The 14,264-nt window shown below is 40.8% G+C and overlaps 1 protein-coding gene across 3 annotated transcripts in view; it reads left to right on the top strand.

Moving 5' to 3' along the window:
* Positions 1–1,765: 1,765 nt before the first annotated feature.
* The window catches only part of PRKG2 (protein kinase cGMP-dependent 2), a 33,662-nt gene continuing 21,163 nt past the window's right edge, over positions 1,766–14,264 (top strand). For 2 of the 3 annotated variants that reach the window (XM_086463667.1, XM_086463665.1), the window contains exons 1-4: positions 1,766–1,838; positions 1,902–2,277; positions 9,552–9,718; positions 11,306–11,419. In XM_086463667.1, coding sequence (XP_086319793.1) covers positions 1,766–1,838; positions 1,902–2,277; positions 9,552–9,718; positions 11,306–11,419 — 730 coding nt within the window. Of the gene's footprint in view, positions 2,278–9,551; positions 9,719–11,305; positions 11,420–14,264 lie in introns of all 3 variants that reach the window. The other variant, XM_086463664.1, reaches the window with a different exon arrangement.

Below are 14,264 nucleotides of genomic sequence, written 5' to 3'. Positions count from 1 at the left end.
GCGTATTGATGAGGCAAAAATCAGAGTCCAAGGAAAGAAATTTTTGTTTCATTCAAGCCATGTATTTCCTGTGTTGTGGATACAACTGAACAAGATTTATCAAGAGCTGAGCAGGGGTTTTGGGAAAAGCTCTATGTGGTGCTAAGGCCCAGACAATACAGCCCTAAGCTCATTCCTTCTCCCCTGGTGGAGGTCTCCTTAGGATTGAACTAAACCAAACTGTAGCCTGGTACTGTTGTGGCCCACAGATGGGATTTATAGACAGGCATTGCTCGCCAAGACTAGTTCTGGGGTACAGTGAGTTAGAGATTGTTGAACACTAGACTCCCAAAAGCAACGCGTTGGGTTTTTTCCTCCTCAGCTTGTGCATTTAATACAGTCTGACCTGAGCAGCAGGCACTTTTTCCTTGCTCCTCTTAAATGATACAATAAAATATGCTACAGATAGTGTCCGGGAAAGAAAGTGGGTCACTGCGAATCTACTGAAGGCTGCTAGTTGCAGCAAGTGCTTGGAGCATAGGTGTTCTGACAGGAGTCCCAAGCTCTTTTTTTTTTCCTAGTCACTTTTCGTGAGTAAACAATGGAAAGGGGTAATTCTTCATAAAAGGTAATTGCTCCTTGACAGCAGTAGCTGCTGTCACACTAACAAATGTGAGGAGGTTTAATGATTGAGAGCTGCAGAAACAGTGCCAGCTGCCTGCTCTTGGTAGGAGTAAATTAGGTCTAAGTCTGTGCTGCCCTGAGTTTGTCGTCAGCAAAAGACAGCAAAGTTGGTCAAATTTTTGGAGTGATGTCTCCCTGAGGAAGGACTGAGTAGGCTAGGACTTGTTCTGTGAAAGAAAAAGGTTAATAGAGATAAGTCTTTCTGAAACTAGCTTTTCCTAACTTTGATATCCCTGGTTTTGTACTGGAAGAAACAAATAAAAGGAGGTAGTTCTTCATGCAAGCAGACCTGTGCAACTCCTCGCTAGGGTCCTGCCAGGGTCTGCAGATATGAAGTTTACAGGGATTAGAAGGGAAGTGGGACAAGGACTAAGATTAGAGATCCACTGAGGTTTAAATAAAGCGTATCAGGCTCAGGAAATCTGAAATTTCAGACAGTGTTTCAGTCAAGCAGCCTATATGCTCATCCTGTTGATACTCTTTCCTGGCCATCTACTTATGGCCATGATTGGAGCCAGTTTACAAGCTAGCCAGACCCTTCTTCTAATCGGTATGACTGTTCTTTTATGGTCATAACCCTTAAAGTTTTTTTCTTTAGATTATTATTAACACATATGCTTAATAATCACGTATCCTTTATGCCAGGCAGATATGCACCCAGTGGTTAAATTAGCCCATGTACTCAATAATTATTCCTCAATGGGGAAATGACCCAACTTTTTTTTCTTTTGCTTCTAACAATTTTCTTGCTCCAGCAGTAGAGTGCAAGCTTTTCTCCTTCCTGCTGTTTGTTTTGTCTTTGTTAGGCTATGAGCTTACACATCTCTTCTTCAATTCACAAAAAAAAAAGTGGTAACCATCAAATCTTTTGCTTTGTATCCACCAATCTACCTACCTCTTCTCTTTGCCCTTTAGACCTTTGACTTTCAGGACTGGAAAGGATGAATACAATCGACTGTTTGCTACAGTTGTATATCTCAAATTCATCTGCCCATTAAATACTAAATTCATTACTTAAGCATTCCATGTTTGTTTTTTTTTCTTCTTGTTGGGGAATGAAATTAATCTGTAAATTTATTTTCTCACCTAGTCTCTGGACAAAATGGGGAATGGATCAGTGAAACCCAAGCATCTGAGGCGTCCAGGTAGACAGGCAGTGAACGTGTCTATTGGCTGTGCTGGCAACCACAAGTTTTTGAAGGACCCACATCTAGGCATCAATGTGATCAGTGGGCAAGCTGATGTTCTTTGCAGCAGGGTGCTTGAACTGGAAAAGGAGCTGAAGAGAAAAGATCAAGAGTTGCAAGAGGGTCAAAGTCGTGTTGCTGAGCTTCAGGAACAACTGGATATGCAGACTAAGGTCATAGCAGAACTCACCAAGGAACTTCAGAGCAAGTGTATACAGTTGAACAAGTTGCAGGATGTTGTTAGCACTCAAGGAGAGCACTCTCTTCAGCCTTTTCCGTATAAAGTGGCTTCAAGGTTTCAAGTCTCTGCCAACAGGAGGAAAAGAGCCAAGGAAGGTGTATCTGCAGAGCCAACGACATGGCTGTATGATTTGAACAGGCAAGCTACATTTTCCTTTGAAAAAGCGAAGGTCCGAAAGGATTCCAGGTGAGCTCATTTCAGGGGGGTTATATGCTTGTGTTACAAGGGTATTACTTTTATCACAATGATATCCTCTTCTCATGATAAATCAAGATTAAGGTATCCTTTTTTTTTAATATAGGCTTTTTCACTGTGGTAGTTAGATGCTGGTTGAGTTTGTGTGTAACTTTAACAAAAATCATCTGTATCCCACAGATTTCAGATGAAGAGTGGTGGGTAGCCTCTGTATTTTGGTTCAGGAGATTTTTGTAGTCTGGGATTTATCTTTACTGCCAGCTAAGCAGAATCTAAACTTCTCAGGTCTAGGTTTGCCTAGCGCTCTCAGCTGAAGCACTGATGAGCAGAAGGCTGGATGTCTTCACATGGGTTCAGATTCTTATTTTGATAGCATGGATGGATTTGTAAGGTGCAAGTGGCCCCAGCTCAGCTCTCCCAAGTGCAATATGGACACTGAACTGATTCTGAACTGTGTACAAAGTTTGTCAGACCAGTTTCAACTCAGTCTGGTGCAAAATACAATGTATGGTGTGATTATCCTCTCAGCAGCTCCCTCCTGCCCTCCAGCTTCTGACAGTCGTGGTGTAGCAACTTAATTTTACTTGTTCCTCTTTGAGTACAACTATACTTCTAGCCTCTGGAAGAGCCAGAAATATCTGTGGTTGCAGATGACCTTGTGGAATTAGTATCAGTACAGAGTAGCAGACTGTATCCTTAAACATACCTTAGGCCCTCTTTTACCTTGCAGTGTAGACATAACCTGAGTATCTGTTTTAACAGCAGCTTAAGGGCCTCAGATTTGTGGGGAGCTTTATTACTTTGTTAAGAAATCATGGCACATTTGAGTCTGTACTAGTAGACCTGAGAGTTATCAGACTTTATTTCTCATCCATCATGTCTAGCATTGCACGTTAGAGGCTGTCTTGTGAACAAGAAAAGGCAGCCTGAGTCACAATAAGGAGCTGAAATCTTTGGCTAGCAGTGTTTTTCTGGAGTAAGGGAACTGTATTAACATTTTGTCACAAGTACTTGGGCAGTTTAAATAACTTTTGGTTTAGGATTATTCTGTTTGTCTACTTGTCTTCTCTTTGGTATGATCCTTGTACTGTAGTCCACCAAATGGTTTTCTAGGGTGCTTTCGGAGACAGAATTGTAACAGCACTGAGTGAAGCAAAGAGCCAGTTGATTAGCTAAGTGCAGCACAGGCTTTGCCATTCAGAACAAAACCAAATATTGCAGCTTAAGTAATCTAGAGGTAATGCTGATCATGCAACAGAAACAGAGCTGGAAATTTTCCTTCTTGATTCAGTGACTCAGCACTTCTAAAAACGTTTTCTTTTTTGTTGTATGCCATCTCTGTTTTCTTGTCCTTCTAAAAGATTTAGTGTAACATAACAGGATAAAGGAGCAATTCTCTTCCCTCCTTTCATCTCTTACAATCTGGTCCAGAGGTTGTCATTACTGCTAAGGCTCCCATAGATTGATAACAATGTAGAACACATCATTCCTAAATTTATTCTGATATTTACTCCTTTGGAAAAACTGACTGCTTAAATATGCACTGCATTGGCAGTAAAAGCGCACCATCTGCCCCTCTCCTCCCTACCATTTCCAGCTTTTCTATGATTCTGTTTGTGCCTTTGTTTTCTTCTCCTCAGTACTTGCACATTCTTGAATTTTCATTTACATTCTTGTCTTCCACGATGGCCATTAAGCTTGGATTTGCCTGCTAATTATTGTCCTTAGAGTAAGTAATTTGAGAGTGAAGTGGAACTTGGTAGATTCTGCTTTATTCTTATCTTTAAAGTGTTAGTTAGTCGGCAATGGATATATGCACAAGTGTTAGTACAAATTGGCCTTTCTTCCTATCTCTAAAAGCTGGTTAGCAATTCTTTATTACAGTATTAGATGATCTTTCAAGGTCCCTTCCAACCCAAATCATGCCGTTCCCTCATCCTTTTCTCCATCGTCTTAAAGTTGATCTCTTGAATAGTAAATCATCAGAGATGCTAGAATTAAGAAAAAGTGTTTTCTAGGGTATCCTAAGTATTCAACAGATCATTACAGACATTAAAAATCAATTGTCTTAGAATATTAAACTTATCTTCATATTTTACCCAGTGTTTTTAAACTTAATTTTATGCAATTAACCATTTTCCAACTTTAGATCTTGGTAGAAAATAAAGTGGCAGTCTTCCCATGTTTTACATGTAGGTCCAAGACCATGATCAGGAAGACAATTAAATAGCAGAATACGGTCTTGTATTATTGGCATTACAGCAGGTGGGTTCTGTTGCTGTTGTTGTTGGAATTTTTTAGTGATGCTTTGTATTAATGTTCTTTTTAGCCAAAGTAGTCATGTAAAGGATAGGTCAGATTAGTTTTGGTCTCCAAGAGTTTATATCTTTGAAGCTTTGGCTAACATTCTGAAACTTAAATCTGTCTTATTAATGGGTACTTGTCATCTGCTTTGCAGTTCAACTTTATTCAAATATCTTAGGCTTTGAAATACTAAACATCTTAGACTGCAGTACAGCAAGTATGAGTGATTTGAGTTAATAAATATGCAAGATACTAATGAAACCTCAATTCCTGTGGCATAATCAAATTTTTAAAAATCTTGAAGATCAAACACAAAGTATTTGTCATCTGCAAGTTAACATTTTTTTCCTGGCACAGCCAGGCTAAGATTAAATTCTGCTCTGTGACAACTCTGAGACCTGGACAGAATGCTTTTTAAAATTGCACTTATAGAACATGTATTTTATATACCATCATACTTTATAGTCACAGAGGGAAGAATTTATGCTTTCTCTAACAAATTGAGTAATAGTGAAAGATCTTGCTCAGACTTCTGCCGTGAGGGCAGATACATCTTCGATGCATTTGTGACCAAAGTGTCATTTCATCTTCCAAATACTTCAGAAGCAAACAGATGCGAAAGAACACCACGGAACTGTTTTAGACATAGCACTATTATGTCTCTCAGTTAGATAAGCCTGTGATACACAAGCACTTGTTTAAGCCACCATCACCTTGCTAGTGAGACAACCAAATGCTGGAAGGTGCAAACATTTAGTTTCCTTTCCTGGACTGTAAATACTGGAGTAGATCAAATTCAGACAGTTGGCATACATGTAAGCACAAGTCTAACCTTCACTGTCTACAGAATTCTGTCCACTGTAGTTAAAAAATACTGATCCTTTAGCTTAACAGTGTCTATAGAAGTGTTTAGAGTTGCTGATATAAGTACTGCCTCCCCTTACAGAGAGACAACTTCATGCAGCCCCACTTCTGCATAAGACAATTGTACAGTATTGCTACACTGTTGTGAAAGGAGCTGTTTCAGAAGAAAGGCAAACTCCATGCTATGTTATTGAATTTGCATTGAGTTCAGAGTGTTACCAGTCCCTTTTAGAAACATCTGTAAAACAAATGGCACAATTTTGTGCTATTCATTTAGCAGGGTTTTAAGTGCCATACTTTTGTTTGGAGTATCTCAGCATGAATTATTTTAATGAAAGTTTTAGAAGTTTTCAATGGTTCTTGATCTATCCTGTATAAGTGGATGTTTTCTCATGTGTATGTTTAATCTCTTGACTTAGTTGGATAAATCCATGTCAGTTTCCAAAAATAAGAGTTTTTTCCTTAATGGGAGTTTAAGAATTGAAAATTTAACTAAAGCCTGAAGATTTTAGAGTTTGAACATGGTGTATGAGAGCTGATCTCTTAAACAACTCTTTGAAAAGGAAAATGTTTAAATCAGTTAACCTTTGCAGTGTTAAGAATCTAGGTGTCTCAGTATCTGTAGGACTTGGTTCTTCATTTTTCTGTGTCCTTCCAGGGCATGCTATCACCGTCAGTAGCATTTAAGCTGCCTTTATCAATCCCTTCCCATTGTGGGCTCAGGATCATGACCCAGTTCTATTTTCAGCCATTATTGGTTGGGGAAGAACCATCTTGACATTTGACATTGATGTCTTTTACCAGGCAATGTCAGCAGATAACCAAAACTCTCTCCTTAGTAGCAGAAAGGTGTATTGAGAGAAAGCATCGTTCTGCAAAGTGTAAGATGTACCATTGTGCATGTCAGATGGCATCTATCTTGTGATTGGAATAAATTACCAATCCTGTTCACAAAAAGCCCTTCCTAGATTGTCAAGTGCTATTTCTAGTGGTTAATTGGGAATGTTTTGAAAGAGGCAGGGGGAACATTTCCCCAGGAGCTTACAGCAGGGAGGGGGCAAAGCCTGGAGAAGAATGCTGTGGCAAAGCTGCCCCCAGGCAGTGAAGAAAAGTCCTACTAGCAGTGGGACCAAGAAATATTTCAAGACCAGAACAGTTGTGTGGAGCTGTGCACCCCCTTTTTAGCCTTTTAGTAGTATTCATCAGGACAGTGACTGGCACAAGTGTGGGATTAAGTATCTTCTGTCCTTGCAGGACATCTGGTTATTTCCAGCAGCAGTTCTCAAAAGTGGGACAGATAGAGGAGAGGCTGAGGAAAACAACAGAGGGAAAACTGTTAGATAGGTACTGTACTGGATGCCCATGAAATGAACAAGCAACTGATTCAAGAACCTGAGCCATGGTTATGATACTCATGTGTCCTTCACTCTGTGGCCAGCTGCATTTTCCAAAAACAGCATAGCCTCCTATTCTGTAGTTCTGGAAGCTTTAGTGCTCATTTTAAGTATCAGTTTATGAGCCGTTGCTGTATTTTATTGCAGTATTATATGCATGATGCAGGCCAGGGTGAATTAAATAACCAAGGTTTGTTTTTAGCAGAAAACGAAGTTAGGTCTTAGATACTAATAACCTTGTTGCTTTCAGCAGGAACTAAGTCATGATTTCGAGTTCTAAACACAGTCCTCACCATAGCCACTTGATTTTATTATTCTTGCTTCATCTCATTACCTTTACTTATTTTCAGTCATTATGTGGCTAGTAACATTGTAAGTCTACTTGCCTTAACTGATTGTTCGTTCCTGGATGTTCCTCAGGAGATTTCCCCAGGAGATTTTCCCAAGTAATCTAGTTTTGATTATAACCTTGCATTGTTTTATAAATACAAGCAAGAGAGAGCCTTAAATGCCTCAGAAAGCTGTTGGGGTGTTTCTTTTGTTATGCAGCTTCCTTACACATGCATATTAGGAACATGGAGACTTAAAGGCAGAATTTATCTTTCACTTCAGAGTAAAGGAAAACTACTTAGTATGTCCATAAAAGCTCCATAAAAGTGCAGCGGTTGTTTAATTGCATTCATTTCTGGCATGGATTCAAGGCACTGCTTTATAGGAAGCCCTTGACCCAGAACGTACACAATTAATCGGAACTCAGAGATTGTCCAGTATGTATATATAGCCAGCTTTGTCTCAGTTGGTTAGTCATTATTAGTGGATTCACCCACTGTTGATTTTTTTACATTTTCTTCTTAAAATCCAACCACTGGGTTCTTCCACCTGCAGCTCAAACAGACAGTTCTTATCTTTACAACTCACCCGTTTATATGTATTTACTATGAAATGATGCAGAGGCTGTGTCTCGGGGAGCAGCAAAAACAAGGTTGCTCCACAACAGTAAGTGAACTGGGGCTGACTACAGCACAGACAATGCCCTCACTAACCAGGGCACCATCCCACAAGGTCTGGACAGGTTAGGCAGAGCAGAGTGTTGATAACAGAGTCCACAAGGAGTCTCACAGAAGACAACATCACTCAGATGCAAGCTCTAACCAAGAGACAGAAACAAAGGCCTTAGAATATTGGGCCAATACCCGTCCAGAAGACAAAACCAAAATCAATTAACATAGCTCAGGCAAGATTTGAATGCCCAGATCTGAGCTTATATAAAGTGTTCAGGCCAATGGGCAGAGGATGCATGGGTGGCGGTCTCAAGTGATGCTGAAGGGTAGTTAAGACCTATTACTGCCCTCAGGACCCTGACAGGCTAGTCCTTAATCACTAACGTGCCTACTTTACCTGCCTTTTCTCTGACTTTTGTGGATACCCTGAAGCTTTTCCAAAGACTTTTTAACAAAACAACTCAAGAGTGGCTGTAGTTTGCTATGGTATCACCAAAGTGCGTTATAAGTTTATTTCCCTGAATGCTGAATTTCAGAAAGCAAAGAGGTTCAGATGCATTAATGGCTGCATACCTGTATCCACAAGCCCTTGTGTTATATTTTTACTTCTGAATATATAGAGTAGAGAGAAAAGGGCCGGCTTTGTGAAGATTCTCTCATGTGTGGTCGTTCTTAAAGAGACAGAGTATATTTGGCATCCCACATGAGCAGACTACTCAGAGGGTTTTTACTCAAGTAGGAGCGTGTAAGTTGTTTGTTGTCATCTGTGCAAAGGAAGTGGGCACAGCAGAGGTAGGAAGTTTTGCAGGGAGGTGGATTGAGGGCAAAAAGCAGCGCAGGAGGGATCAGCATTAACCCTCAACCTGCAAACACACCTCTCCTGGATCCTGGACTTATTTTGTGAATTCTGGGACAATGTTCAACAGGTACTTTGCAAGTTGATCTTGTGATCGTGTCCTGATCATAAATTTGCTTAGTAACTATGAACAGGGAACACTGCAGGATGAATGTTATTTTACAGGTGCAAGGGAAGTTCTCTGTAGTTATGTTTTAAATCACTTTCATTTATAACTTGCTTAATTTTTCCCGCCACCAATGTCTTCTAACATTCTCCTAAGAAACATGAGCACCTGTTAATCATGTTTTTGCATAATTTTCTTTCCTTGCATTTTTCCTTGCCACAAGGGAGAAACTTTTGGTGAGGTCTAGTACCATCAGTGTTGACTTTAACCGTATCAGTATCACCAGTGTTATGTTTTTGCAGGATATTAAAAAAATGTAGAAAAAGTGGACCTGATTTTATAACAAGTTGCCATTCCTGTACAGAAAGCAGTATGTTAAGACATACCTTTCACATGTCTTTCCTTCAGATAAGCAAGGCTATATATCTTAGTCATGCAATGGGGAAAGAATATGGTGAGAAGCAGTGCAAAACTTTCTGGGGAGTATGTCTTCTACTGGGAGCCTTTTACATCTAACCTGGTGCTTTCTGCAGGCAGGGACAGACAGGAGGGGAGAGGCCATAGGGTGGCACAGCTAATGGGATGCATATCAATTGCAAGGAATGTAACGTTTGTCAGTGGTACTGGTCATGTGAGTATTAGAAATGAGAGGAAATATCTTGAGAGGAATGAATGCCTGGTGAATTATATACCTCAACAATGCTGAATCTTTTAAACTTTGTTTTTTTGTTTGAAACCAGTGAGAAGAAGCTTATCATGGATGCCATGAATAAAAATCAGTTCTTGAAGAGACTGGATCTTCACCAGATCCAAGATATGGTGGAATGTATGTATGAAAGGACTTTCCAGCAAGGGAGCTACATCATCAAACAGGGAGAGCCGGGCAATCAAATCTTTGTGCTCAAAGGTGAATACTGCTTACTTGTACAATGCACAAGTGCAAAAAACAGGAAAGTAATTTAGAAGTCTTTGCAAGAAACCACAATGATGATGTTTGTGCTCTTAAACCATTTATGCTGGCTGTGCTGAGGGCAATGCAAGTTTTACCTGTGACTTTTATGAAACAAGAGTGAGAGCAACAAAAGCAACTTAGCAACTTGAACCTTGTTTTAATGCTATTTCATGACCTTCATTTCTGAAAGCCTAGAGGCCAACAAATCCTTTATGTTGTAGGTACAGGCAACCCTTTCTTCCTTAAAGGAAGGGCAGGTATGATTAAAATACAGAAAACTGCTCAATGGTGAAGCCACTTCTGAAATAAACTTACTTTTCAACATTCATGAGAGCTTATACCAGGTTTCTGTATAAGGGAAATTGAGAGATGAAGTCTGAGTTTACTGTTCTCAAAGCTTAGAGTTTTTTTTAAAAACAGCTGCTTGTTTTTTCAGGGGGAAAAAAAAAAAACACAAAGCAAAAAACAAGTTTTGGGATAAGAAGACTTTCCTAAAATAATGTCAACAGGTCTGAAGTGATCTCACTGCAGTCATCTGTGCTGACTGCTGCTGTGCTTACACTCAAATCTTAAATTACAGGTCAGTCATAGTGAAACCAAAGTTTAACATCTGCAAGTTGCTCCTAGAGGCAACACTCTTTCGTCATCTCACCAAAAAATAAAAATATCAGTATTTGTGGTTAATTTGCATACTTCATCAGTTCTGGACTACTAGAAGGCCCAGAAGCTCATATGAATTAAAATTCATGCTGTAAGGAATATATTCTGTTGAGGCAGGAATACATAAGCCAGGAGCATACTGGTATATGTTGGAAAGCACATCTTCTGTTTTCATATGGGTTGGTTAGTTTGAAAAATTGATGGTAGCTGTGTTAGGATAACACAGATGGTGCAGGGAGAAAGAGGAAATAGGATCTGTAATGGGGTAGTCATATTCTTGATAGACTAAATGATAACATTTTGAAAAATAGATGAAATATGAGGAAGTTGTTGTGCACCTCAAAATTTTTCTGGCACATTAAACCATTTAGACCTTTTTTGAGGAGTCACTGGGTGTCTTAGAGAGAAGAGGACCAAACTTTCAGAAAATGTTTAAGGGAAGGGGTTTTTGGGCCATAAGGTACGAAGAAATTTAGAACAGATAAACCTTATGAGTAATTTGTGCTGTGACTTGTTTGTCTATACCTCACTAGGCTATCTGAACCAGTACTGACTGTTTTGTTGTAGCAAAGGTTTATTGCATCAGGATTTAGAATGGCCCTTTTCTGTGGCCTTTTTAGCATTGAAAAGTTTCTCTCAGCTTTCCCTGCCTTCTAGAGCAGATTTGTAGATTGGCAATACATTAAAAAAAAACCAACCAAACAAAAACAAACAAAAAAACTCTACTGGTTTGTACATGCGTTTCAAACCACTGTTTGCATCATTGTTCCCATTCCTGTGTTCCAGGGAGTGGCAAAGCCAGAAATATATTGATTTGCTTTCCCTTCACTCTGTGCAGTCGAGCTCAGTTTTAATACCTATTATCTCTATGGTTTTTGACAGAGGGCAGTCTGGAAGTCTTTCAGCAGAATAAACTACTCTCCTCAATACCCGTGTGGACAGCATTTGGTGAACTAGCCATTTTATATAACTGCACACGGACAGCCTCTGTGAAAGGTACCTAAGGTTTATTATAAAAGCTTTGCTCAAAATGAAAATCATGCACTTTTGTGTGGTCCCTGTTATATCCAGATTTTCTTTGAAGTTTTCATTTAGTAGATGTCTGCATATCCTGATTAGCTACAGTAAGATCACGTTTCCTTCCTTGAGTTCTTTCTGCTTGGGAACTCTAATAACACTGTGCCATGAATATAATTCCATCTCTAGCATGATCTTTGATAAACAATTAGGCATCTCCAATGTATGCTGGTTAGCCAGATCTGTACCAAACTAACTGCTAAGGAATGTGTCCTTCTGTGGTGGACAGAGAATGAGGCACCTTGGACCCTCGTGACCCACAAAAACAGGCCTCTGCTTCAGTCTACACCGTCCAGCATTACAACTGAAGCCAGATAAGAAGTTTTAACAGCTGTAGACACCCACGAGCAAGGTCTGCAAGGAGAAACTGTACCAGCAGCACACAATGGATACTGCAAAAGGAAGCAATGAATGCTCGTAGTGGGTGACTCTCTGTTGAGGGGCACTGAGGCACCCATCTGCTGGCCTGACAGGGAGTCACAACAGTTATGCTGCCTTCTGGGAGATAAAGTCCAAGATGTTGCCAGAGGGTGCCACAACTTGTCAAGAGCAGAGACTACTATCCATTGCTACTCTTTCATGGGAGCACAAGTGATACTGCAATTCAGAACCTGGGCAGAATCAAGGAAGACTATAAAGCCCTGGCAGTGCAAGAGGAAAGTATTGATGCCCAAGTTATCTTTCCTTCCATTTTGCGCTGCCAGAAATAGACGTATAATGCCAACTTCTAGCTTCATTGCTGCTGCCATCATGAGGGTTTTTGGCTTTTGTGGCAACAGGACATTCTTCAATGACTATACCCTGCTAGGGAGGGATGGGATCCACGTGTCTAGAAGAGGCAAGGGAATCTTTGGCAGCAGGCTGGTCAACTTGGTGATGCAGGCTTTAAACTGAAGGACTCAGGGGATGGAGACCAAAGTGGCAATGCTCACACCATTGCAACCAACTGGGGAATAAGCCAGGGCAACTACAGCAGTGACAGATGTTTCTTAGCTGCCTCCCAGGATGTGAACCGAAGACCAACCACCTCAAGTGTATGTATACCAATGTACACAGCCTGGGGAACAAAGAGGAGGAACTGGAGCTCTGCACCCAATCAGAAAATTATATCAGAGTAATAACTGAAACATGGTGGAACAACTCACATGACTGGAGGATCGCGATGGATAGCTATAGGCTCTTTTGTAAAGACAGGAAGGGAAGAAGAGGTGGAGGAGTCATGCTCTATATTAAGGAGAACCTTGAATGTATTGAGGTCAACTATGGCAATCATGGAAGCCCTATTGAATGCCTCTGGGTCAAGATCAGGGGGGTCATCTCCAAGGGGGATCTTACAGTAGGCATCTGCTACCAACCTCCAAACCAAGACGATGAGGCCAATGAAGCAATATTTGAGTCACTTAAGGAAGCTGTGGGTCAACAGAATCTGGTTCTTATGGGTGACTTCAACTACACAGGCATTTGTTGGAAGAACAGTGCAGCAGCTCACAGGTCATCTATCAAGCTCCTGGAAAGCGTAGAGGACTGCTTCCTCATACAAATACTAGATGGGCCAACCAAGAATGAGGCACTGCTGGACTTGCTACTTACAAACTAAGAAAACCAGCTTTGTAATATCTCAGTTAGTGATAGCCTTGGTTGCAGTGATCACAATATTGTGGAGTTTGGGATCCTGCTGAGCACACAGAAGGTTAGTACTAAAACGAAGGTTTTAGATTTTAGAAGATCAAACTTCAGCTTGCTCAGAGGGACTCCTTGGGAAGCTTCCATGGAGGACAAGAGCACTCTCCTGGAAGCGCAATAACAGTTCATCCCCTTTAAAGGTAAGGGAAGTAGGCGGAGCAAGATACCCACTTGGCTTAATTGTGAGCTTCTGAGCCTGCTCAAAACCAAGAGAAGCATACCAGAGGTGGAAAAGCAGTAGAATACCCAATGAGAACTACAAGGGCATTGCCAGGTTGTGCAGAGATGCAGTTAGAAAAGCAAAAGCTCAGCTCAAATTTAAATTTGGCCAGAGGTGTCAAAAACTACAAGAAAGGGTTCTTCAGGTACGTAAAAAACAAGCAGAAACAAGAGGAAAATAATGGCCTGCTGCTAAACAGGAGAGGTGAGCTAGTCACCAACAACGCTGAAAAGGCAGAAGTTCTCAACACTTTCTTCACCTCTGTGTTTACCAGTTCTGTTGGGCCCCAGGCCTTGGGAACAAAAATTCAGGTCAATGCAAATATAGATCCACTGTCAGTGAAGGAGGAGATGGTATGTGAACTATCACGGGAGCTTGACCCCCACAAATCGATGGGCCCTGACAATATCCACCCACGAGTGTTAAGATAGCTGGTGGTCATCTTGTGAGGCCTCTCCATAATCTTTGAGAAGTCATGGAGATTGGGAAACTTCCCAGAAGACTGGAAGAAGGCTGTTGTCGTCCCCATCTACAAGAAGGGCTTAAAGGAGGACCCAGGAAATTATAGGCTCATCAGTCTTAATTAAATCCATGGGAAAATTATGGACTAAATCTTCCTGGGGCCTATCACAAGTCAAATGAAGCACTTGATTCGGAAAAGCTAGCACGGATTCATGAAGGGCAAATAGGGCTTGACAAACCTAATTGACTTCTGTGACAAAGTAACCTGCCTGGTTGATGTGGGGCGAGTGGTGGACGTTGTCTACCTGGATTTCCCCAAGGCTTTTGATACGGTTCTCGATAGCCTCCTCCTAGAGAAACTGATGCATTACAAGTGGTCCGTGTGGTGGGTGGGGAACA

Source organism: Leptosomus discolor, chromosome 4, assembly GCF_034619465.1.
Source record: "Leptosomus discolor isolate bLepDis1 chromosome 4, bLepDis1.hap2, whole genome shotgun sequence".
In the NCBI taxonomy this organism is placed as follows: Eukaryota; Metazoa; Chordata; class Aves; order Leptosomiformes; family Leptosomidae; genus Leptosomus; species Leptosomus discolor.
Note: the sequence above shows the minus strand (reverse complement) of the source record. Positions and strands in the feature narration are given on the sequence as shown.